The following is a 25,886-nucleotide window of genomic DNA, read 5'->3' as shown; positions in this document are numbered from 1 at the left end:
TATTGTTGCTTTTTATTTGCTTACTGATATGGTTTGTCTGTATCCCCACCCAAATCTCATCTTTAATTGTAGCTCCAATAATTCCCATGTGTCATGGGAGGGACCTGGTGGGAAGTAATTGAATCATGGGATTGGGTTTTTCCCATGCTGTTATTGTGATAATGAATAAGTCTCACGAGATATGATGGTTTTATAAAGGGGAGTTACCCTTCACAAGCTCTCTTTTCTACTGCCATGTAAGATTTGACTTTGCTCCTCATTTGCCTTCAGCCGTGATTGTGAGGCCTCTCCAGCCATGTGGAATTGTGAGTCAATTAAGCTTCTTTCCTTTATTCATGACCCAGTCTCTGGTATGTCTTTATTAGCAGTGTGAGAACAAACTAACACACTTACTATTATTCCAGTGACTTCCCTGGACTAACTTTGTAAAATCTTTTTTTTTTTTTTTTCTTTGAGACAGAGTCTTGCTCTGTTGCCCAGGCTGGACCGCAGTGGCACAATCTTGGGTCACTGCAAGCTCCACCTCTCAGGTTCACACCATTCTCCTACCTCAGCCTCCTGAGTAACTGGGACTACAGGCACCCCCCACTGCACCTGGCTAATTTTTTATATTTTTAGTAGAGATGGGGTTTCACAGCATTAGCCAGGAGTCTTGATCTCCTGACCTCATGATCCACCCACCTCGTCCTCCCAATGTAAAATCTTTATTCTTTGTCATGTATAGCCACAGACACCTAAGCTTGGTTAACTTAGTGGTCATCTAGTGATTGGACAGAGACGTCCCTAAATACCTTGAACCAATAAGCCTCCCGGCCTTTGCCAAGGCAACCACTTGTGTAGGGCATGACTTCAACATTCTTTCACTTTACAATTCTGCCTCAGTCTTCACTTGTCACTTGCACAGAGCCTCAAAGTCAGCCAGAGGTAGGAGAAAAGAGCCTTCTTATTTTCTGGGCATGCACACATGTATGTGGCCTTCTAAATCCCATGGAATATTTTGGAGCTTTATGAATGTCCAGATGTCCCCTATGGAGATCTAATTTCACTTTTCTTTTTTGGTTTTTTAGCCAGTCTCTTGTAAGCCTCAACTGATAGCACTGCCTCAGGCAGCTGTGATGTTAAACAATTGCTAATGATTATCTCTGACAAATTCCCTACCCATAGACTGTTCATACAGACCAACCTTAGGCCAAATAAAGACAAGTCCTGAGAATGGAGCTTTTAAAGGAGCTGCCACAAAAATCAAATAGTGATAATTATCTGGAGATGAGGCTTTTGGGAATTCCAATCCCATTTTATTTCCTTTTGGGAATTCTTGGATGCTGTTTTTCATAGCTACTGTTACTGTAAGTTTCTTGGTTTTCAAGGCTATTGCAGAGCTACAGAGAGGGAGATGGGAACAGGGTGCATTAAAATGATAAAAGTGTGCCATTCTTACCAAGCTGCAGCTGAATAAATAATCCTCAGACTGTTGCATGCCTTTGACTAATTTTGGGAGTTTTGCAAAAGTTGATTTTGAGCATTTTTGACAGTGTTCTTATCACTTTAATGGAAGTCTTTGCTATACTAGAAGTGCTTTCTCGTCCTCATTTGTTGCTTTAATTTTGAATTTAAAGTATTATTGGAAGGAGAGACATTGACTAGATATTTCCTCAAACAAAAACAAAACAACAGAGGGCCAGGCAAATGGTCCAAGATGATGAATTGAGAAGGTTTGGACTGTTAATCCTAGCTGTACCTTTGAACTACTTGGGGAGCTTTTTAAAAATTCCCACCCTGAGAGATCCTGATTTAGTTGATTTAGAGTATGGCCTCTATCACAGTATTTTAAAGGCTCCCTTGGCCAGGTGCCATGGCACATGCCTGCGATCGTGGCACTTTGGGAGGCTGAGGTGGAAGGAGTTCAAGACCAGCATGGGCAACATGGTGAGACCCTGTCTCTACAAAAAATAAAAAAATAGCTGGGCTTAGTGGCACACACTTGTGGTCTCAGCTACTCAGGAGACTGAGACTGTGGGTCGCTTGAGCCAGGAGGTTAAGGCTGCGGTGGGCTGTGTTTGTACCACTGCAATCTTGTCTTGGCAACAAATAGAGACCCTGTTTAAAAAAACCCAGCAACTATAAAAACAAAATAACAACAAGAAAAGACAAAATAAAAGCTTTCTAGTGATTTTAATATGCTACCAGAGGGAAAATCACTGGTCTAGAGTGAGTTTCAAGACAGAGGTTGACTTTTTGAGCCAGGGATGCAGTATGGTGATATGAACCTGGACAGTAATGTTTGTCGAAGTGTGTGCTATAGGCTAATTCCCTCCAAGTCACCCAGACTGGCAATTTCCAAATCATATGTCTTGAAGGACCAAGTTTTCAAAAATTATTTTTTATTTCTAATCTATATTGACTGAAACTTTTATAAAATGCAACAAAAATGAATTACCAGAAAAACAGAATAAAAAGTGATGCACAAAATATGTCCAAATATTTTATTATTACATCCAACAGACATATGATTATTGTGTAAAATAAATATAAATATGTCTGCTTAAGCTCAGTGGACCTTGGTGTGGACTAGCAACTAAGTATGTGAACTAGTACAGAGACCAGGTAAACTTGACTTTGGGTTCTTTGTTGAAGAGGCCCATCTTAGGGAGGCATTTCTGCTGTACTGGCAAAGCCAGCCAAAGGAAGGGACCCACAGATAAGGCTCAAAAGTCCTTCTTTACCCTGTTGGGCTGGCAACAAGACAATTGTGGATGTGTGTGTCTCGCAAGCACACATCAATCTGGGGTGGATACTGGGAATTTTGAGGATGGACAGCTAGCTTATATGCCATCTGCACAGGAAAGTGGAATCCACCAGATGTGGTCACTGACTCAGATCCTCCTGATACAAGGAGACATAGAAGGTTTCCCTAAGAGAAGTGCTGGGTGACCCCCTCACAGACAGTGGAAAATGATATGAAGAGAAGCCCTGAGGAGGATGACAATGATGTGTTGGAAGAGGGAGAATTCATACTAGCATGCACCATGACACAGAACACACAGGTACTGCAGAAGGCAGAAATGGTTTTGGTTTTTAGGAAATGTGGCAACAGAGTTGGAATTCTCCCATGCTGTGCTCCAGTTGATGTTTGTGAAGGCCATGTTACTTTTTAACCTAGGAGACTTGAATCATTTCAGCAGTGAAAGTGAATGATTTTACAGGCCCATAAACTTGCAAATTCCTACCACTGACCATCTAGCAGTATTATGAGTGGTTTGATACCCTGAGCTAATGGGGACTTTGCTGGGGTGGAAGGTGGTAGGGTAGGCAAGTGGCAGGTTCTCACACTAATTTGAGCTGCTTCTCAAGGAGATATGATCATAGTCTGAGACCTGAGAGAAAGCGGTTCATTTTCTCTCTTTAGAATTCATTATCTCTAAGTAGACAGACCAAAGTTCCCAGAAGGTTCTTGGTAGCAGCATGAGGCCGAGGACTGTAAGGGTGAAAGAAGCTCAGGGTCCTTCTGGCCCAAAGTCTTTAATTTGCACATGATTGCTGGGAGCCAGAGAAATGACACAACTTGGTAACCGGAGTTCAGCTGTGGGGTCCTAGATTTGGTTCCAAAAATTTAATTGTAGAAGTACAGGATTGGAAATTCTTAGTTTCACGGCAATTTATGTCTAAAAGTTTGGGGGGACTAGTTGATAAAAGTTTTGGGGGGGCTATTTGATAAAAATTTTGGGGGGCTAGTTGATAAAAGCTTTGTATGAGTTAGCACTAAGGTATGGTTGTTATTACAAATGAATGTGCTATGATTAAAGATTATATTCATTATATTTATAAATTACAAAATGAATATATGTTCATGGTAAGGAATTTGAAAAATATTAAAAAGCCTAAACTCAGAAATCTCTTATAAAATCCAACATCTCTACTACCTAGAGCCAATACTTAAGATTTTTTGTGTGTACATACGATTAAGAATATGCAAAGCAATGGTGTTGCACCTATACTTCTGTATCAACTTTTTAAAATTAAACTTGTTATTCTGATATAACTATAGACTACACATTAATAAGCAGTTATAAGAAATAATATAGAGAAAGAAAGGATTTTGAAGGTTTACAGTGTGAATAAATGATAAATGTTTGAGGTGATGGATATGCTAATTACCCTGCTTTGATCATTACATGTTGTAAATGTGTATTGAAATATCATTCTGGGCCGGATGCGGTGGCTCATGTTTGTAATCCCAGCACTTTGGGAGGCCGAGGCAGGTGGATCTCTTGAGGCCAGGAGTTCGAGACCAGCTTGGCCAGCATGGTGAAACCCTATCTCTACTAAAAATAAAAAAATTAGCTGGGCATGGTGGCTCATGCCTGTAATCCCAGCTACTCAGGAGGCTGAGGTAGGAGAATCACTTGAACCCAGGAGGCAGAGGTTCAATGAGCTGAGATTGTGCCATTGCACTCCAGCCTGGGTAAGAGTGAGATTCCATCTCAAAATAAATAAATAAATAAATAAATAAAAGAAAAAATAAATAAATAAAAGAAATATCACTCTGTATCCCATAAATATGTATAATTATTACATGCTAACTAAAAATAAAAGGAAAAAAGAAAAAAGAAATAATTCAGAGAGATCTCATTGTACCCTTTACTCAGTTTTCTCCAATAGTAACATCTTGTACAATATAATAACCAGGATACTGACATTTACTGATCTTATTCAAAATTCCCTGTTTTACTTGTACATGTGTGTGTATTTAGTTCTCTACAATTTATCATGTTAGGCTTGTGCATCCATAACCACAGTCAAGATGCAGAACAATTCCAGTGCCACAAGGATCCTTTGTGTTGCCATTTTAAAAATCACGCCCCTTCCTTCCTCACCCCCTTCCCATGCGCCCATCCCTCTTCATGGCCTTCACTAATCTATTTTCCATCTCTACATTTTGGCTTTTCAAAAAGGTTCTATACATGGAGTCATGCTGTTGAAGGACATCTGGGTTGTTTCCAGTGTTGGCTATTATGAATAAACCTTTGTGTACAGGTTTTTATGTAAAAATCTAAGTTTTCATTTCTCTGGGACAAATACCTGAGTGTCATTACTAGGTTGTATGGTATTTGCATGCTTAATCTTGTAAGAAACTGCCAAATTGGTTTCTAGAGTGTGAATCATAATTTTGAACACATTGTAGCATAACTATTTCTCCAAATAATTAAATTTTCTTAAAAAACAAAAATTTTAACAACTGCATAATATTACATGGGATAGATGTAGCATAATGTATAAGATTTCCTCTAATGTTGAACATGTTGGTTGTTTGAGATTTCTTTCTCCTTGTAGAAATCAGTAAAAGACTCCTGCATGTGGAACTAGTGTGAACAGACCTGCTGGAACTGGTTCCTGTAGTCCCCAGGAGTGACTAAGTTCTGAAAGGCTGATTTGTGCTGACCTCATTGCACAGGGGCCTGAGGAAGATATCATGATGTCACTTTGTAAATCTCTGAATGAGACATATAACTGCCACACAGGGACTATTCGTGGTAGCACTGGCATAAATGATATCCTTTCCACCTACGTTGGAAAACTATTGTAATCAAAAACTACCTTTTAGTTTACCAGGAGGAAGACACTGGAATGCTATGTTTCCATGTAGTCAAGTGCTGGAGGACACAAATGGTCTTGTTGTGAGCTTTGTACCAGGAAAAGGGGAGTGGGATGCCTCTCGGGCCCAATTTTGGGATGGTCTAGTGCCACCTTCTCATCTTGGGGATGGCCTTGCCATAGGTCAGAACGTAGGACGAGTGCCGGCTATGTTGCACGTGAGCGTGGGCCCTGCCCATGGCACTCTCTGGTTTCTGTGTGCCTGTGTTAAAACCTCTTCCGACTGACATAATATTTATTTTGGAAGTGAATGCCCTCAACCAAAGCTAGTGAGCCTAGTATCTTTTCTCTCTCCACTGATTTTGCATCCTTGGATTCTACACCATCTTAGGTTGATTTTGCAGTTTAACTCTCAGTGGAAAGTACAATTTCTTCATTCCCAAGATCTTGGAGGGTATCTCACTATAACTTCTAAATACTTATACCTTTCACTGTTGTAAATAACTTCCATTATTAAAGATACGTTGCACTCTTATAAAAGAAATATTCTGCATAAATCTTATTTTTAATGTTTACATTAATTTATTTTCTTTTTAAAAAAAATAGAGAAGGGGTCTCCCTATGTTGCTCAGGCTGGTCATAACTTCTGGCCTCAAGTGATTCTCCCAACTGGGCCTCCCAAAGTGCTAGGATTACAGGTGTGAACCACTGTGCCCAGCCTTTTTTTTCTTTTCAGCTTATTTTAAAAATTATTTCTGTAAGGGAAATTAAAGAAATTAAGTGGGATCATTGGGCTAAAGAGTAGAAACATTTTGGAAGTTTTGATAAATTGACTCCTAGAAAAGTAGCTCCTTCTGAAGCTTAATGACAATGCCCCTTTCATTTTATGTTCACCAACAGCGGGCAATAAATTTTAAAAATTACTAACTTGAGGCTGGGCGCGGTGGCTCAAGCCTGTAATCCCAGCACTTTGGGAGGCCGAGACGGGCGGATCACAAGGTCAGGAGATCGAGACCATCCTGGCTAACATGGTGAAACCCCGTCTCTACTAAAAAATACAAAAAACTAGCCGGGCGAGGTGGTGGGCGCCTGTAGTCCCAGCTACTCGGGAGGCTGAGGCAGGAGAGTGGCATGAACCCGGGAGGCGGAGCTTGCAGTGAGCTGAGATCCGGCCACTGCACTCTAGCCTGGGTGACAGAGCGAGACTCCGTCTCAAAAAAAAAAAAAAAAAAAAAATTACTAACTTGAGAAGTGAAAAAGGGTATCTGGTTTAACTTGTATGTTACTGATTTTCAGTGGGCGAAACAACGTATACACAGGCTACCTCCTACAACAAGCATGAGGGCTATCAATAGGAAACCTGTGAATTACTGGATGGATCATGGTGGGCCATTTCCAGTTTTCAGAGGTGCTTATGACTTTTTATGGAACTGACTACAGTCAGAAAAGATTTATCTATCAAAGGCTATGGCAATGGATGCTCTCTACTGAGCATGTAACTTGGCACTATCTATGAACCAGACAGTGGGCATCCACCAGACAACGAATCTGCTAGTGCCTTGATTTTGGACTTTCCACCCTCCAGAACTATGAGAAATAAGTTTCTGTTGCTTATAAGCCACCCAGTTCATGGCATTTCCAAAAAAAAAAAAAAAATTGCAGCCCAAAAAGACTAAGACAGTGACATTTGAGCAAACACGTGAAGGAGGAAAGGCAGCTATCCATGTGAGTATTTTGGAGAAGACATTCTGGTAGAACAGAGGGCTTGTGCTTAAGCTCTGAGGAGCTGCCTTTCATTGATCAGAAAACTGATCTTAGCTGGTTTTACAGGCTCTGGTCTGGGAGGTGTCAGGGTAGATGGAGGTGGGGGAGGTGAGATCTATGGTTGCCGACTTCAGGTGCCCTTAGGGAAATCTAATTCACAACTTTCCTGTAGGTGGAAGCTTTGGTGGTTGCAACTCATCCAAATTTTCCAAGTTCACTTTGATGATCTGAGATCTCAAAGTAGGAGTTAGTCTCCCAATAGTCACAGTCATGACTCTCCTTTCCTGCCCTCGAGGCGAGGTTAGCTGCCTGGAGGGTACACTTGTGGAGACAGGTAGGGCAAACAAAGAGGACAGAACAAGGTCTGTCTTGTCCTGCTGTGGCTTGCTCTGTCCTATCTTTTTGGCTTTCTCTAGTGCAGATCAGAGCCCTTTTGGAGCTGAATTTCCATAGAGTAGGATTGGAGGGTCTGAGCAGAGGGGCAGCAATGATTCTGAGTTGTATTTTGACAAACGTGAAAAGTTACAGCATTCGAGGGAAGGAGAAGGGAACACTTACTGCATTTTACCAATAGGCCATTCACTGTGCTAAGCGTTTTACATACACTGTCTTATTAAATCTTCATTACTACTGTGCAAGGTGGGTGTTATTGTCACCTTTTTTTTTTTTTTTTTTGAGACAGAGTCTTGCTTTGTTGCCCAGGCTGGAGTGCAGTGGCGTGATCTCAGCTCACTGCAAGCTCTGCCTCCTGGGTTCATGCCATTCTCCTGCCTCAGCCTCCCAAGTAGCTGGGACTACAGGCACCCGCTACCACGCCTGGCTAATTTTTTGTATTTTTAGTAGAGACGGGGTTTCATCGTGTTAGCCAGGATGGTCTTGATTTCCTGACCTCGTGATCCGCCCGCCTCGGCCTCCCAAAGTGCTGGGATTACAGGCGTGAGCCACCGCGCCCGGCCTATTGTCACCATTTTGCAGATGAAGAAAGCAAGGCTCAAAGATATTGGCTATTTTCCTACTTACAAAAATACGTACACCTTGTAAAAACTTCAACAATAAAAAGAAAGTTAAAAACAAGAAGGCCTTCATAGTCTCACCTCTCAGATAAAACCACTCCAATTGTCCCTTGGTATCTGCAGGGGTTTGGTTTTAGGACCCTCCCTAGAAGACCAAAATCCATGGATGCCCTGACGTAAAAAGGCCTAGCATTTGCATCTAACCTATACACTTCCTCCTGTATACTTTAATTAATCTCTACATTGCTTATAATACTGAATACATTGTACATGTTATGTAAGTTGTTGTTAAGCTATATTTAATTTCTGTTTTTAAAAATGGTATTTTTTTTTTTTAAACTGAGACGGTGTCCTGCTCTGTCACCCAGGCCGGAGTGCAGTGGTGCAATCTCAGCTCACTGCAGCCTTGACCTCCTGGGCTCAAGTGATCCTCCTGCCTCAGGCTCCCAAGTAGCTGGGACCACAGGCTGCACCACCACGTCCGGCTAATTTATTTATTTATTTTTTGAGACAGAGTTTCGCTCTTGTTGCCCAGGCTGGTGTGCAATGGCGCGATTTTGGCTCACTGCAACCTCCGCCTTCTGGGTTCAAACGATTCTCCTGCTTCAGCCTCCTGAGTAGTTAGGATTACCGGCATGCGCCACCACGCCCGGCTAATCTTGTATTTTCAGTGGAGACGGGGTTGCTCCATGTTGGTCAGGCTGGTCTCGAACTCCCGACCTCAGGTGATCCGCCCGCCTCGGCCTCCCAAAGTGCTGGGATTACAGGCGTGAGCCACTGCGCCCGTGAGCCACTGCGCCCGGATATTTTTTATTTTTGAAACTTTGGAAAAAATATTTTCAATCCTCGTTGGCTGAATCCGCGAATGCGGAACCCGAGGATGCAGAGGTCCGACTGCATAGGAACTTGGTGTAGAATCCTACTGAATTTTAAAAATATACACACACATACCTTTTTTTTTTTTCCCACAAGAAACTAGGACTATAGCGTACATACACTCCTATGAAATTTGCCTATCCTAGCAGTGCATCTTGGTTATCTTGCTGTGTAGCCAATTCGTCTTACTAATGAAAGCAGGGCTTTGGGGGAGTTAGCGCTCCCTGAGGATACGCGTGGTTGTGGCTTCACGGAGGTCACTCTGCTCTAAGGGCTCCAGCTTCCTCCCTGTACGAGGAGGGCAGGGGACCGTGAACTCTGCGATGTAACGCCAACCAACAGGGCGCCGCACCCCCTGCCCGCCTCGTGACTACCTGGGATGTTAAGGTCCAGTCTTGCTTGACTTGGGTGGCAGCCGCCACTTTCAGTAATTCAGACAAAGCTGCCGCCAGCGCCGCCAGGACCCCCCTCGCCACCCCTCGGGCGGGGGGAGGATGACCGGAGCGGCCAGGCGGGGTGGGACTGGCTCAGGGGCGGGGCCTCGGGCGAGCCGGGGGCGGGGCGCCAGCAGAGGGGCGGGGCCTCATGCTGGGGCGCCCGGTGCGTGCGGACTGGTAGGCCTGTCTCGTCGTGACGTGCTCGGCGCTCGCGCCCGGCCCCGCCCCATCCCTCCCAGGCCCCGCCCCTCCGTCGCTCCGTCCCTCGCCGCTCCACCCCTAAAGACGGTGGCGCTGCGATGGCGGAGGCCGTGGAGCGCACTGACGAGCTGGTCCGCGAGTACCTGCTCTTCCGCGGGTTCACGCACACACTGCGGCAGCTGGACGCCGAGATCAAGGCGGACAAGGAGAAGGGGTTCCGGGTGAGGGCCGGCGGGAGCGGCGCGGGCAGAGGCGGCCCGAGGGAGCCGGGGAGCGGGCTCCCCCAGCACTGCCTCCGGGGCGGGAGCGGCGCTGTCACTCGCGCCGGGGCGCTGGAGACCTCAGCGCGTCCGACCCCAGCTTGACGGATGAGGAACTGAGGCCCTCAGACGGACGGGACCTGCGTGAAGCCGCCCCCCGAGTCAGGAGCATCGCCGAAGCTGGAGCCCCGATGCCCCGGCTTCTGGTCCAGGGTTCTGTCTCCACTCCCGCCTCCTTGGCCAGAATGGCGATGAGGTTTTAGGAGCCGAGGTTAGGTAGATGGTTGCGTTTTGGCAACAGATATTCGTGTTGGCTTCCAATGGCAGTGGAAGCAAAGAAGTCTGCAGTTCAAAACGTTAGCTGTGTTCAAGTACCTGCGGTGTTTGTTTAAAATGGCCTCGTCAGGGACTCCTTGGCAATTTTGCTTCTGTAGTTGTGGAAGACCTCATGGCACATTAGAGAAACCCAGACTTCCCCTACTCTAAAATGATTTTGCATTGCGAGGTTCTTGGAATGTGTATGTGTGTGATTTGTATGTTTGTATGTACTGACTTCAATGAGAGGCAGTGAGCTAACAGCAAGAGCACTGGAGGGGAGTTAGGAGATCTGGTTTCCTGCCTGGTCAAAGTTAGTGGCTATTTAGTGGCAAAAGCAAATCATTTCATCCCTCTGGGCCTCAGTGGCCTGATCTACAAGCTAGGGGTGTTGGATTGGTATTGATATCTAAACCCTTTTCCAGATTCTGTACTCTGCTGTAATTGCTCCTCACAAGGAGGTGACTTCCTTGGCTGACACTCTGAGCAGCTACCACGGCTTCAGTGGAAGTCTGATGACTTGAAGGAGTCAGTCTGTGCACCTTCTTATGATCCTTGGTATCCAGGAATTGTGGAGATCCTCTCATACTCTCTTCTCTCCACCCCACCCCCTTTTTAAAAAATGTGAGGTAACTGAGACTACAGTTAAGCAGCAATGCCGTTTTTTTTTTTTTTTTTTTTTTTTTTGAGACAGAGTCTTACTCTGTCACTTAGGCTGGAGTGCAGTGGCACGATCTTGGCTCACTGCAACATCTGCCTCCTGGGTTCAAGCGATTCTCCTGCCTCAGACTCCTGAGTAGCTGGGATTACAGGTGCGCGCCACAACACCTGGCTAATTTTTGTATTTTTAGTAGAGTCGGAGTTTCACCATGTTGGCAAGATTGGTCTCGAACTCCTGACCTCAGGTGATCCACCCGCCTCGGCCTCCCAAAGTGCTGGGATTACAGGTGTGAGCCACGGTGCCTGGTCTGGCACTGCCAAATTGATCAAATAAGTCAGAGGCAGATCCAGGATCTCGAGCCAGATCTCTTACGTTCTGGGCCAGAGCCCTTTTACACCTGAAATTTCCGTGCTTGCTAGAGGGTCAAACCACTTCTCTAACATCAGAAAACTACTGAAAAACCGTTACATTAGTATGTTTTGAAAATGTTACAGATTGCTAACTTACGAATTTTTTTTTACACCCAGAAGCCATGACAAGAGGAAAATACTTTATTCCATGGAGGGGAGAATTCCCTTCCGTCCCTTACCATCTTCTCCATCCATGTTTCTTACCAGGTGGATAAGATTGTGGACCAGCTGCAGCAGTTAATGCAGGTGTATGACTTGGCTGCCCTTCGGGATTATTGGAGCTACTTGGAGCGTCGACTCTTCAGCCGCTTGGAGGATATATACAGACCCACCATCCACAAGCTGAAAACCAGCCTGTTTCGCTTTTATCTTGTCTACACAATCCAGGTACCTGTTGATTCAGGGGTTCTGTTTCCCTTGGTGGAAGGAGCTCTTTGATCCTGAAATAGATTTTCTTCCAGTTCCTAGAGAGGACTCTGTATGTGACTATGGGAAAGAGTGCAGCAGTTACAGTGCAATTATTTTTGGCTGTTTTCCTTCTTTTTTTTCCTTGCCGTCATCTGTAGATCATCTGACTTGTCTTCCCCATTCCTATTTCCTTTTTTATTCTAAGCACATAAGCTTAAAACAAAGGTGGTATTTTAAAGAATATAAGTAGCTGGGTTAAAGTTTGAGTAATAAAGATGATAGCTGACCTGGAGGAATGAGTCACTTAGTTATTTGAACATCAGCTAGGGATTAATTTTTAGGATGGGATTTATCATTAGAACTTCAGTTTAAACCAGCTTTGAAATGACAAGTTCCTTGAGAAAAGAGTGATGATTTCCTTTATATTATGGAATTATATTTTGCCACTTACCTGGCAGGCTGATAGCCAAAGGTTGTCTGCTGTACGGTGATGAAGAGTCTTACCTCTGGATTTCCGTCTCTTCTCCCTCCTTGCTACCTCCTTGTGTCTTGGCAGACAAATAGAAATGACAAGGCTCAGGAGTTCTTTGCGAAGCAGGCCACAGAACTCCAGAACCAGGCTGAGTGGAAGGATTGGTTTGTCCTGCCCTTCCTGCCATCTCCGGACACCAACCCCACCTTTGCTACCTACTTTTCTCGACAGTGGGCCGACACCTTCATTGTGTCCCTGCACAACTTCCTGAGCGTCCTGTTTCAGTGCATGCATATCCTTTCAGTTGCCTGGGGCTGAGGACCCAGCCTGAGGCCCCTAGGCCTCGGTGTCAATAGCCCGCTGCTTTCCATACAGGCATTTCTTCTACAAAAATGCCCGGGGACCATTTTCATGGGTCATATAAGGGGACCGGACAAATTGTGGTTGTTTTTGTCAGTAAGCCAGGGAATCATGAATCTTAGTTCTGACACTGTGCTGCTGAAGTATTAGCTGACGTGTGGGCAGGGACAGTGGTAGCAGTGGAGTGCTAGCACCAACTTTGTCAGCAGGCACTGGGGTTGGAAGGCAGCTGCTGCTTGGAGAAACTGGGCAGCCTTGAGAGTATCCTCTCTGTGCATGAAACATGTTCCAAGGGATGTACCTTTGCTGGGATTAGGTACAGATGAGAAGACTTCTTGGGTTGGAACTTTTGCCTGCGTTAGTGTTTGAGTTACTGTCTCTAATAGTAACTTCAGTGTTCCTCAAGTTGCCAGAAAACACAGTAGCTTTAAGAATATATGTGCGGATATTTGCGAGGGGGAATGAATGAGAATGCAGGTAAATAATTTATGGCCTACCAAACGTACAAGCCAGAGCTCCCGAGGCCATCGTTCATACTCTCTAGGCTGGAAATTTAGAGGAGGAGGAGGGAGTCTGGCTTGAATGGGGCTGGCTGGTGAGGCACTGATAAATTTGGGTGTTTAGAGGCCCACCCATGGGCGGGCATTTTGGCCTCTGGGAGGAACACTTTGTGGTGGAGGTGGGAAGCGCACCTTTCCTGCCTTCACCCTTTCTGTGCCGCAGATGAGTGTGAATTCCACCCTTGCCAGAGCTGCTTTGTTTCCTCCCCCTTGCTCCCTCCCTTCATCCTGAGGGCTCTCCAGTTAGTCTCGTGGGCCCTCCAGTGACATCGAAACTGTCACTCGAAGTCTTTTCAGTGGTCCTCAAACTAGGTTACACACATACGGGCTCCAGTCCTTTTTCCAATTCTGAGGCCCTGTCTGCTCTGTGCTCCTCCTAACTGAGGCTGCCTGAGGCAGTGGAGAAGGACCAGTATCCCAAGCTAGATTGTGGTTGTTCTTGGGGCGGCCATGCCATCTGCAGAAAACTTTCTCTTCTCAATCCAAACCTTTGCTAGGGAGAGGCTCAATCTGGGAGGCAAAGCCAAGTGACTGGTCTTTTCTGCCTCATTGGCTGTATTCTTGTGGAGCCACTGGCCTCCAGGGCTGCTTTTAGCTGAATGTACTGACCTCCCTAAAGCTCAGACTGGCTGTGAAGTCCACTGGATGCTAGCTTTTTGCTGCTGGTATTTGAGAGAAAATGCTTAGGTTTGGATTTATGTCCCCTCTGTGGGCTGGCCAGGCAGATGGTCATGTGTCTGTGAGTCTGTCCGAATGAAATGAGGCCAGACCTAGAGAAAGTCTTGGAGACAAGAGAGCGACTATTTCATTAAGCCCACAAGAGCCCACAGCGCCGCTCCTGTACTCTGTTCTCTGTGTCCCTGTGTCTCATGTGTTTTACTGATGTGTCAAGGGTTTGGGAAGGAGTTTTAAACATTTCACGGGCTGGCTTATTGTTTAACTTTGTGCACCAGTCCCTGTGATCCTGAACTTTGATGCGGAGTGTCAGAGGACTAACCAGATTCAAGAAGAAAATGAAGTTCTGCGTCAGAAGGTTTGTTCTGAATAGGCTTGCTCCTGGGGAAGTACTTCTGCTTTTTGTGTGTAAAATTAGGTAGTGGCAGTGGAAGACTATATTAATCAGCTTTTCACTGCCACTACCTAATTTCTCAGATGGAAATGAGTTACCAGAAAGTCAGTATTGGGAATTTGGAGAGTAACAGTCTCTCAAAACCAGAAATGAGATTCGTATTTTAAGTCAGATATATAGCATGAACAATATAGTAACAGTAATTAACTTTTAAGGAGAAAAAGACTATATGCATCCATGCCACCTTATAACTAACCTGGTTTCGTATGTCTGTTTCATCTTTCCACATATAGCTATATATGTGTATGTATCTATACACATATGTAAACTATACGTATATGTATATATGTAAACTATATATGTAAACTATATATATACACACACACATATATAGTTTACAACCCAGATATAATTTAGTTGTTCCTACTCAGCTATATGCTTCTCTAGTTTGATAAAACAGTAGAGCCAGGGGACCCACATTTGCCTGTACATTTTGCCTGAGGAACATTTCTCTCTCCTGAAATCTCTGTAGGTGATATTGTTAGGAAAAGGAAGATTATAGGCTGTTTAGGTTATGGGGTTTAAGATTCTTGGGTTTTGAGGTGTGTGTATATGTAATTTTCTTCAGGTGAAAGGTTAAAAACGCTGTAATTCATTAAATTTTTTTTTCCATTCCAAAGAGCAAAGCAGGATGGGTGGAGCTATTTTTCTCAGTGAGTCTAGGAGGAAGCAAGTCGAATGATTAAAACGAAAATGGGTTTTGGATTTCTAATGGTTTTTGGTTTTCTCACCTCATTGTTGTTCAGTGACAGCAGTCACTTTTCCCAGTCTGCAGTGAGCAGAGTGAGACGGGCCCCTTGATGCTGAGGCGGGTGGCACTCAGACCAGTGGGCTTGGATGCAATGTGTCTCGATATCTTCCTCCGCAGAGGGAAGGTTAGGTGAGATCATTGGCTAACTCAGCCCCACCCCTGTGTAGCTTTTTGCATTGCAAGCTGAAATCCACCGCCTAAAGAAAGAGGAGCAACAGCCAGAAGAGGAAGAGGCCTTGGTCCAACACAAATTGCCTCCTTATGTCTCCAACATGGACCGCCTGGGGGACTCAGAACTGTGAGTGTGTGTGACGGCCCTCTCCTTTTCTTTGCCCTTTGTGCTCTCAGCCCCACCGTTCCCTCTGATCTTGCCTTGCCTGTAGCCTTCTGTGCCTGCTGAAGGAGAATTGCGGAAGAGCCTCCTGGCACACACTGCTCTTGCTTGAGAGCTTTATTTTTATTTTTAGAGATGGAGTCTTGCTCTGTCACCCAGGCTAGAGTGCCGTGGCACAATATTGGCTCAAAGCAACCTCTACCTTCTGGGTTCGAGAGACTCTCCTGCCTCACCTCCCAAGCAGCTGGGATTACAAGTGCATGCCACCATGCCTGGCTAATTTTTGTTGTATTTTTGGTAGAGATGGGATTTCATCATATTGGCCAGGCTGGTCTCAAACTCCTGACCTCAAGTGATCCACCTGCCTTGGCCTCCCAAAGTGCTGGGATTACAGGCATGAGCCACCACGTCCAGCCTTGCTTCAGAGCTTTATGAGTAAGGTCCCCATGGCCTCAAAAGTCCTCTAGGAGTTCTGAGCCTCCAAGCCTGTGGCTGTGCCTAGAGCTGGGGAACTGCAGAGCTCTGCCAACTCTACATCCAGATATGTGTAGCCTGGATAAATAAAAACACAACCACTGTGGTAAAGTCTGGGGAAGGTTTTGTGCATTGGAAGGAGCATCTCATGTATGGAAAGATTGATAACCACAGGTTGGATGCATTCCTCAGTAGAAGCATGCACCTCTCTGATGGTTTAAAGAGGAAGGCAGATTAGAGAGAGGTATTTGACCTTCAGACAGCCAGTTAAAGCAGAAGCCCCAGCTGGTGATAATAATAGTAGTGGTTGAAGAAACAGAGGTACACACAGGTGAGGAAGATAGTGATTGGTGAGTCATGATGCAAACCCAGGCAGCCGGATTCCAGACCTCCACATAACCAAGTACTGCACCAGATGACATAGCTCTGGTGGTGGAGCCAGTGCTTTCAGATGGAAATAAAATGCAAGCCAAATATGTAATTTAACTTTTTTAGTAGCTATGTTAAAAAAAAAAACAAAAAAACAACAAGATGAATTTTAGTGATATATTTTATTTGGCCTAGTATATTCAAAACATCATTTCAATATGTAATGGATATAAACAAAATGTTAATGAGCTATGTTATACTTCTTTTCATGCCAAGTCTTTGAATTCCAGTGTGAATTTTACATCTCTAGCACATCTTGATTTGGACTAACCACTTTTCATGTGCTCAGTACCACACGTGACCAGTGGCTATCGGACAAGACAGCTCTGAGTTTACTGTGACCCTCAAAGAAGAGCCGCAGACTTCACCCTTGTAACAGATAAGCTGCTGGCTCCCTTTGTACAAAAAGATGATACCAAGGATAATACCACCTTAAAGCCCAGCCTCCTGGACCTGACCCAGGCCTGGTCACTTAATATCATCCATAGCCCGGGAGGTCTGTGTTCTTGGTTTTCCACATCCCGTTTCAGCCCTCTGACCCTGTGGTGTGTTTGCTGACCAGTGCCATGGTGTGCAGCCAAAGGAATGCCTCCCTCTCCCAGTCACCTCGCGTGGGCTTCCTGTCCTCGCTGCTGCCTCAGAGTAAGAAGAGCCCCTCAAGGTTGTCACCTGCCCAGGGCCCTCCTCAAGCTCAGAGCTCGGCCAAGAAAGAGTCCTTCGGTGGTCAGGTAAGCACAAGTCCTGCCTCTCTAACCGTGGCCAAGAAGCCCCTGACGACTGCCTGTGCTTCCAGACCTCCTGGTCAAGTGTAGACTTATTTGCCCTCCCTTTAGGACTGATTTCTTGGGCATGTTGATGAGATTCTAAATTGACATCTCATTACCTTTCTTCCTCCTTCCCTGCCTTTCCTCTCAGAAAGTGATGGTTCTGCAGGATGAGAATCTAGAGAAGACTGTAGCGGAGGAACTGGGAGGAGAAGGAGGAAAATCCACCGAATGCGTTCTGGCTCCCCGCTCCATCTTCACCTGTGGCTAGACTGCAGGCACTGTGGTGTTTGAGATGCTAGGTAGATGCTTGTGCACTGATCAAGGCAGTGCCAGACCTCACACCCCGGTCTCCTGACCCAAGGGGTTGCCTTCCCCTGCCTGCACTCCTGTGCCAGTTCTCTGAAGTCTGTGATGCTTCCTGGGTGAAGTAGTAGATCTGATGACAGGAAGCAGGCTTTGAAGAGTCTCCCTCTTTTCTCATAAATTTCCTATGAACTCATGAGGGCTTATGACTATGTTTTGGTGGCTCAAGTGTGGGTTCAGGCAATTAGAATTTTGAATTTTTGGTGATACAAAAATAGTGTTTGGCTAAAGAGTAAATCAAGAATTACCTCTGAATCCATGCATTTTGCCTACAAGTTGGTATTTGCTGATTCTGCAAAGGATTTTCACTATTTCCTACTTTTATGGAAAACTGCAAGTGGGTTTTTTTTTTATGTCAGCTTACGTCCCAAACAGCCAAGGGTCCTACTGACTAGTTTAACTAGCAGACATTGTCAGAATTCATTGCTTTCAGAAATGCCTGCAGACTGTTTATTGCTTGCGTAGGGACACTTTCTCTTTGAGTGCATTATTAGTTGCAGTCATAGTCTGTGGCTTCTTCTCTTACCAGCCTCGGCGTGAGACCAGTTGCAAGTGGCACAGCAGTTTGGGGCTGCTTGCTGTACCCAGGGAGGTAGGGGTCTGCCTCAGGCTGCCATTGGAATACAGCACTTGGGCTGGGTATTGTTGAGCTGGAGACACTGAGCAGGACACTGGATCAGAAAGAGCATGGGCTTTGGGGCCAGGCAACTTTACGTTTAGCTCTGGCTCCTCGTTTTTCATTGGTGCTCAGATTGCTTAAACTCACCCCAGTTTGCTTGGGATGATAATAATAGTATTTACTCCCCAGGGAAGGATAAATTGAGTGGCTAGAAGAAGAGTGCTTGGCAGAGGGTCAGCACTCAGTAAACGTTGGTAGTAGAAGTTATATTCCTGCAGGCCCTGGCCTATGTTAGTTCTGAGACCTAAAGTGCCATTAATGCAAAAAAAACCTCTAATCTTAGCAGCCATGAGGGTTCAGGCAGTTAAAACTCAATCATGGTTACTCCTATGAATATTTTTCTGAAATTCAAATCTTAAAGTTAGAATTCCAGTTCTGTGGAATGTGGCCGAGTAAGTTGTACTGCTTGCTTTCTGGATCTTTCACTGTGCAACATTTTATAAGTTTAATAAGTGACATGTGGAATGTTGAGTCCTTTGAAATGAGGTTGAAATTATGAAATTTAATTTCACTAACTTGAAAGAAAACATAGAGACAGCTTCTGTGGGAGTAAGCTGTGGCCATACTGTATGTGGTTTGGAACTGTGTGTCACATGGTGAGGTTGAAATGAGATTGGAAATTACTTGTGCAGTTTACAGCTAAGCAATGGGGATAAGAATGTGTGATTTGCAGTAAAGCATGCCTTTACCTTTCCTCTAAAATATAATGGAACAAAGATTGGGTCACTGTGTGGTATGTTAACAGAGCAGTTTGTAGTTCTTCAGTGAAGACGAAAGATATCTCTAATCTAAAAAAACCCAATAGTCAGGTCACTTGTTTTTTATTAGTGGTAGATGAGTTAGATTCAGCATTAATGTTTCACTTCTAAAAATAACTAGTAGATTTGAGGTTCAAGAAAATCACAGAATTTTAGAGTTAGAGGGAAGCTCGAAGGTCATCTGGCCCACCTTCTGCTGAGTATAGGAGTACACTGTCTGGATTGATTGCCTCCTAAGATGCAGTGCTCATTGCTTGTCAAAGCAGGAACATATGCATGTTAGAAAGCTATTAGAAGAAACTTCTTTATGACTTTTCCTCACGGATCTTAGCTTAGCCCTCTGGAGCTACATAGAATAATAAGGCTTATTGTATAGAATGATTCTTCCTATGTTTTCCATGCTAAGCACTCTTGTTCATCCTCCCTTCAACTCCCACCTCAACTGTTTGTCCCTATGGCATGATTTCCCCTCACATCCTGGGCCCCCTGCTCTGGGGGGACATTCTAATGTTTCAATCCCACTATTACAATTAATGCCCAAATTTGAGTGTACGATTCCAGATGCTCTCTCACAGATACTAAATGCAGGGCATGGAAGGATCACTTCCTGCCATTTTGATAATATACTGCTTTGAACTCAGTATACAATGGCATTGGTTTTTAAATAAGCCACATTGCTTTATTAGTGTAGATTAAACATGTCATCTTTTTTCCTTGCTACTACCACACCAGAGCCCTTCTTTTTTTTTGTACTGTTAAAGAATAAGCACACACACAAAAAATAGGCTGTATTTTATTGTTAAATTAGCAATATTGTAAAAATGATTAGATTTTCCTATCTTAAATATAATTTATAGAGAGCGTTGTAAATTTTGCTCACATCAGCATTTTGTCTGCTTGTAATTGGTTGCTGTACCCGTTGTCATTATTACTGAAATGTTCATAGCATTATTCTTGTAAAATAGATGGCAAAATAAATGCAAAATAGATTGCTTTTATATTGAAAGCCTGGCAAATACTCTCCAGGCTTTCAATATGAGTCTGGAGGCAATTTTTTCTTTTTTTTTTTTTTGTGGTAATAACTGCAAAACTACACTTCCCAAGCCCTTCTAGGATCTCTAATTACAATAGCCAGGGAGGGCACATCCATAGCAGGCTTGCCTGGGCTGCTGCTTGGCTCATACAGCCTGTAGTTTGTACTCCATCCTTCCCGCCAGCGATAATTCTGCTCCTTTTACACCCACTTGGTGAGCCGTGGAAATTACCTCATTATAGAGATAACCTTTAATCGGCTGTAATGTAAGGCAAGCAAAGCATCCACAAGCTTCTGTGTTTGTGACTCTTATTAGTGTCAAATTACCTCCCAGTTACTGAGAAGTAAGTGGTCACAACCACTGCCCTGAAGGTTTTTCCCAAGGATCTTGACAGGAAGGGGAAAGCCTGTCTTTCATTCTGGGATTTCTGTGTTATGAGGGCCTGTTTTCTGGATAACTTTGTTTAGCTTCAGGTGAGACCAAATTACTGGAACTTGTTTCCTGCTCCGTCTGGATGGCTGCCATCCTGGTAAGCTCTGTGAGGCTCTGGAATCCCTCCTGACCTACTCAGTCCACCGGAAATTAATGGGTATCAACTTATGTCTGTCTCCAGAGTGAGAAGGTCAAATGATAAGACAGAGGTTACCGTGTCTCTCTTTAACTGTAGGAGTCAGGTAGATTATGACAGAATATACTTTAGACTATTGGGATGTTCTATTATTTGAAGCCAGCAGTTAAAGACTATTATGAGGGTTGCACTTAAAATGAAATAAAACTTTCAATTAACAGTTATTTCATCTGTCCATCAGTCCATCGTCTATTTAGCCAGTCATGAATGAGTGCCCAGCTTATGCAAGGTGTGGTGCTGGGTGCTAAGGTTACAAAGATGTGTAAGGTAGAGTCACAGTAGAAGAAGCTTCCAGAAGGGTGCGAGCTTCTCTGTGTGCAAGTGTGATTGTCCAGAGAGTACACAGTTCTGCTGACGTCTTTCATTCTCTCCAGCTCTTTACCCATATGCAAGTGCTTGGCCATAATTGTATGGATTTGTTTGAAGGTAATGACTTACATTGCATTGTGACTTTACCCCTTTTTCCTTTGTTTTCTCTTTTTTTTTTTTCAGCTTTTTATTTCTGAAAAATTAACAGTTGCCAGTATACCTTCACTTGGTATGTACATTTGTGGCTAGACACAAATTGGCCTTCACTTACTTATTAAAAAGTTTTGTGGACAACCGCATTCACCAGCTTTTAATATATTACTATCTTTTATTCTTCTTCTTCAGTGACTAACGTAGATTTAAGGAGAAAGGAGAACCTCTCCTCTTCTTTAAGCAAAATCTGATAGGTCATGCTTAGGTCCATCACTCTCTTGGCATAAACTGCCCTATCATTGTAAAGGCAGTTCTTCTCTGTACCAGACGCCTTCCTTGCTATCTTGACTTGTGAAGGAAGTATTAGCTTTGTACTTCTCAGTGTTTTATTGTTTGCTCTTGCTAGGGAAGTGTTACAAGTGGCCTTCAAATCAGCGAGAGGAATTCGAAACCACCTCCTTCCATCAATATTCACCAATTGAATTGAGCACTCTTTGCTGTTGCTGAAAAAGGAAAAAACACCATTTATCCAGTGGAGGGGCTGAATAAGGCAGGAAGGGGCCCATAAAGTGTCTGTCTCCCTCTGTAACAGTTCCCACCTTTGTTTCCAAGGCAGAGTCTCCCTGTGACCCATGTACAGCGTGGCATACATGTAGCAGCGCAGAATGTGGCAGTGGCACCTCCTGGACTGTGATGCGACTGCTCGGTGTTTGCATTTTCAGTGATTTGTTCTTATGGGGGTTTCAAAGCCTTGTCTTGAAACAGGACACGACGCAACTGCCTATCACCTCCCCAGATCTTAGCCTTGACAGCCCACTCCAACAGGCCACCTCCCCACTCCATCTCTCTGAAACTCTCTGAGGAGTGGACATTACCTCTCCGTGGCTTTTGTCCTCCCAGGACCCATACACAATTGTTATTGACACAGTTCTAATACTTGGAATTAAATGTGTTTGTGGCTGATTGAGACAGATTTACTATCCTTTCTTTGTTCACGGAAATACTTGAAGTTTATAAACAGGCCAAAAATAGCAAATACCCTGCAGGTTAGCCATGGTTTGGTTCCCGGTAAGCTAATAGTCCTTTAAAATTTTCTTTCTTAACTGTTCCCATGGCTGCAGGATTCCAAGGACTCCATGTTAATCATTTTAAATTGTTTACTGTTGACATAAAAAATAACAAGTAGAAGAACTGGAAAGCAGTAGGTAGACTTTGATTGAGTTTCTTCTCTTCACTTAGGGCTTGTGTAGAAATCGTTTCTCAAGAAGACTGGTCTCAAACCTGAGTGGCTGTTTGCATTCATATCTCTTGGCTAAAAGTGTAAAAACTGAGGGTGAGGGTGTTTGAACATCACAATTTGTGGGTACACACCCGGAAAAAGAGAGCCCTGCCCAACAATCTGGAAAGGTGCCGGGTGGCCACTCCTTTTAAGAGTTTCTAGATTAAGAATAGAGACTTCTTCTGTCTATATGCGTGGGGTGGGGGTGATCAAATTCATTCCCTCTTGTTATAACTTAGTTGACCCTATCACTCTTGTTATGAAAAGGAGCCAGAAAATACCAGTTTATTTCCTGTCCAATTTATCTTTCTTAATGTTCCTTGGGTTTTCAACAGTTTCAGTTAAGAATTTCTGGTTTTCTAGTAATCATTTTAAAACATCTCAGTATTTGTTAATATTAGCTGCTTTAGTCCACACTTGGCCCAAAACAAGAGAGGGTACTGTGTTCCATTTCCCTCCAGAGGTGATTGCTTGTTGCATCAATAATTTTTAGATTGCCCAAAAATATTGTTGCTTGTAAATGTGTATAACACCAAGCATAGGCCCCGGCTTTCCTTAGTCATCACTTAGTAAGTGCTGGCTCTTCCCCGTCAACTAGACTAAATTGTTCCGATTAGATCAAGATGATATCTCCCTCCAGATGAGAGATACTGCAGGATGAGGATTGCAGGTGACCTGTCCTCTTAACAGGTAGAGGACAGAAAGGAGGAGGTCATAGCAGGGGCTGACTATGACCTTACCTACCTAGTTAAGCCAACACCATTTTAACCACCTGCCCCCAACCCACCATGCCCCCCCCACCACCCCCCTGCCCTGCCCACTGCCTCCCCGCCATGTCCCCTCCTGCCCACTTCCTCCCCGCCCCCCGCCTGCCCAGGGCTGACCTTACCTGGGAGCTGTAGGGTAGAGGAGCCACTCCCTGGTTCTTGCTGCTTTCCTGGCATGCTTATCATGGCCTAGGCAGATGGGAAGAGACTTCACAGCCAGCTTCTTTTCCTCTAGGGCACGAAGGGAAAGGACCCGATGTCAGGAGCCAAGGATGGGAAGAGCCTCCTCAGCGGGCTGGCCACTGGGGAGTCCGGCTGGTCACAGCACCGGCAGCGGCGCCTGCAGGACCACGGCAAGGAGAGGAAGGAGCTTTTCTCCACAACCACTTCCCAGGTATGGGGTTGTCCTGAACACCCCTGGGGACACTCATGCAGCTACTGAGGAGCAATGTGGGGGGCCTCCTCTTCTCTCTCCTCTGAGTCTGCTGCTGTGCGGAGTGTGCTTTTGCCTAATTGGTTTTAATGGCTTGTATTTTCGTTGTTTGGGTTCCTCGTTTGCCTGGCTCTTCTGTGGTCCATTTCTCCCATGCGCATTTCCCTAAGTAGGGGCCAGAAAATGCAGGCCTCTGGAAGTGCTCCCAGAAGATGACTTCTGTGATTAAGCTGGCTTGGGAACCTTTGCATACTCATCCTTCCCTTAGGTTAATTGTGCTTAGCAGCCTGTCCTGGGCTCCTGGAGACCTGGTTCCCTCGGTTCACCCAGTCACTCAGACTTGCTTGGTCACAGGATTCCTTTATCTTGTGCTGCCTGAGGCCCTGCTGCCTGCATTGCTGCACTGAGGGTCATGTGCCCACACAGTGGGAGGCTGTGGCCCAGGCCCTTCTGTGCTAAGCCCTGGGCTCTGGGGACTCCCCTCATTGGCCAGTGTGGACCATGGCCTGCTCTTTGTGGCATTACAGCTGCTTCTGCTTCTGCCAGATACTCCTGATTGATGGCAAAGTCTAAGGTGTTTACTGGTTCTCTTGCTCAAGTCACCTTCTTGACCATTTATCTCATAACTGAGGCTATTTGCCTGTTTTAAAGGCATTTCCTCATTAACAGCCCTCTGCTGTGGTGACAACAGACCCTTAAGGCTCAGATTATAAGTTCTGGCATTTCAAGATTCAAGATGTGCTTGGGGGCCAGCCACAGCCCCATAAGGTCTGAAGATCCTCTGTTACTATTTTTTATTGTTGAACTCCTCCTCCAGCCTCTCTGAGGAAGCACTTGCAGGAGCATCCGGACCCCAGGGCTGGTAGAGAGTGCCCTGGCCGATGCCCCCAGCCTGGATTGTGTCTGGGTGAGCACTAGATGGTAGCCAACACCTGCTGCCCCAGGGATGCAGAGACTGGGCAGCCTTGAACCCCCAGCGGCCCTTGGGTCTCTGTCTTTCTTACTGGCCAGTTGTGTCTGTTTCTTAGTTTCTCAGTGCCCACCTCCCAGGAGGGCTGGTGGGCCTAGGGGTGCACTGGAAAGGGGCCGGGCTTACCTGTCACCCACCCAGCTTCACATCCAGTTTCTCCCCCTTGCCAGCCGTATGACTTTGGGCAAGAGATTTGGCTTCTCTTTCAGTCTTTTAGTTTCCACAGCTGTAAAATGGGGAAAATAATAGCATCTCTGTTCGAGGAGGACTAAATGAGAGAAATCTGTAAAATGCTTAGTGCGGTGTGTGGCCTGCACCACACATCCTCCCCACTGGCCTGTTGTCCAGGCAGATGTGTGTCCTGGGTCCCATCAGCTGTGTCACAGAGAGGCCACAGCCCCCTTTCCTTCAGCGGGGACTGTGTGGAGCGAAGTCTCCAGGAAGGGGCTGTCAGAGGGGCAGGCCCTGCACCCTCCCAGGGTGAGCTAAGCACTACCCTCGCAGGTCAGAGCTCTCCTCTCCTCTCTAATTACCGAGAGCCCCGTAAAATGCTGCGGCCTAGGCCTAGTCCCCCTGTGGTGTATGCCCTGGTGTGGGGGACCCTTTCCTGGCTGACTTGTCCCCGCCCTGCTTGTGACAGTGTGCAGAGAAGAAACCAGAAGCCAGTGGCCCAGAGGCCGAGCCCTGCCCAGAGCTCCACACGGAGCCAGTGGAGCCACTGACTCGGGCGTCCTCGGCAGGCCCTGAGGGTGGAGGAGTCCGCCCCGAGCAGCCCTTTATTGTGCTGGGACAGGAGGAGTATGGGGAACACCACTCATCCATCATGCACTGCAGGTGGGTTGGGCCTGGGGCCAAGGAAACCCTGGGAAGCTCAGATTTTCAGGCAGCACACATGGAGGTGTGGCCAGCAGGAGATGGCAGAGAATGGGGGCTTGGACGAGGGCCACAGTCATGGCTGAAGAGTCATGGGAGTTGCTTGGAGCTGCCAGTGGACTGGTCAGCCCATCTGCCCTTTTTTTTTTTTTTTTTTGTTTTTTGTTTTTTTTTGAGACAGAGTCTTGCTTTGTCACCTAGTCTGGAGTGCAATGGCACAATCTTGGCTCACTGCAACCTTGCCCTCCCAGGCTCAAGCGATTCTTGTGCCTCAGCCTCCCAAGTAGCTAGGACTATAGATGCCTGCCACCACACCCATCTAATTTTTATATTTGTAGTAGAGACAGGGTTTTACCATGGTCTGAAACCTGGTCTGAAACCATGGTTTCACCATGGTCAAGCCTGGTCTTGAACTTCCCGACTTCAA

General features: G+C 45.4%; 1 protein-coding gene across 3 annotated transcripts in view; it reads left to right on the top strand.

The window, feature by feature from the left end:
• Positions 1 to 257: 257 nt before the first annotated feature.
• Positions 258 to 25,886, top strand: part of WDR91 (WD repeat domain 91) — a 38,372-nt gene continuing 12,743 nt past the window's right edge. Inside the window, exons 1-8 of one of the 3 annotated variants that reach the window (XM_073009368.1) lie at positions 258 to 305; positions 11,737 to 11,916; positions 12,494 to 12,701; positions 14,280 to 14,362; positions 15,377 to 15,507; positions 17,009 to 17,174; positions 23,419 to 23,577; positions 25,227 to 25,420. In XM_073009368.1, coding sequence (XP_072865469.1) covers positions 11,770 to 11,916; positions 12,494 to 12,701; positions 14,280 to 14,362; positions 15,377 to 15,507; positions 17,009 to 17,174; positions 23,419 to 23,577; positions 25,227 to 25,420 — 1,088 coding nt within the window. In that variant the 5' untranslated portion in view covers positions 258 to 305; positions 11,737 to 11,769. Of the gene's footprint in view, positions 306 to 9,943; positions 10,105 to 11,736; positions 11,917 to 12,493; positions 12,702 to 14,279; positions 14,363 to 15,376; positions 15,508 to 16,976; positions 17,175 to 23,418; positions 23,578 to 25,226; positions 25,421 to 25,886 lie in introns of those variants that run through there. The other 2 variants (XM_073009367.1, XM_073009369.1) reach the window with 2 other exon arrangements.

The sequence above is a fragment of the Chlorocebus sabaeus genome, chromosome 21 (genome assembly GCF_047675955.1).
Source record: "Chlorocebus sabaeus isolate Y175 chromosome 21, mChlSab1.0.hap1, whole genome shotgun sequence".
NCBI classification, from domain to species: domain Eukaryota; kingdom Metazoa; phylum Chordata; class Mammalia; order Primates; family Cercopithecidae; genus Chlorocebus; species Chlorocebus sabaeus.
This window is presented reverse-complemented; position numbering and strand designations above follow the sequence as displayed.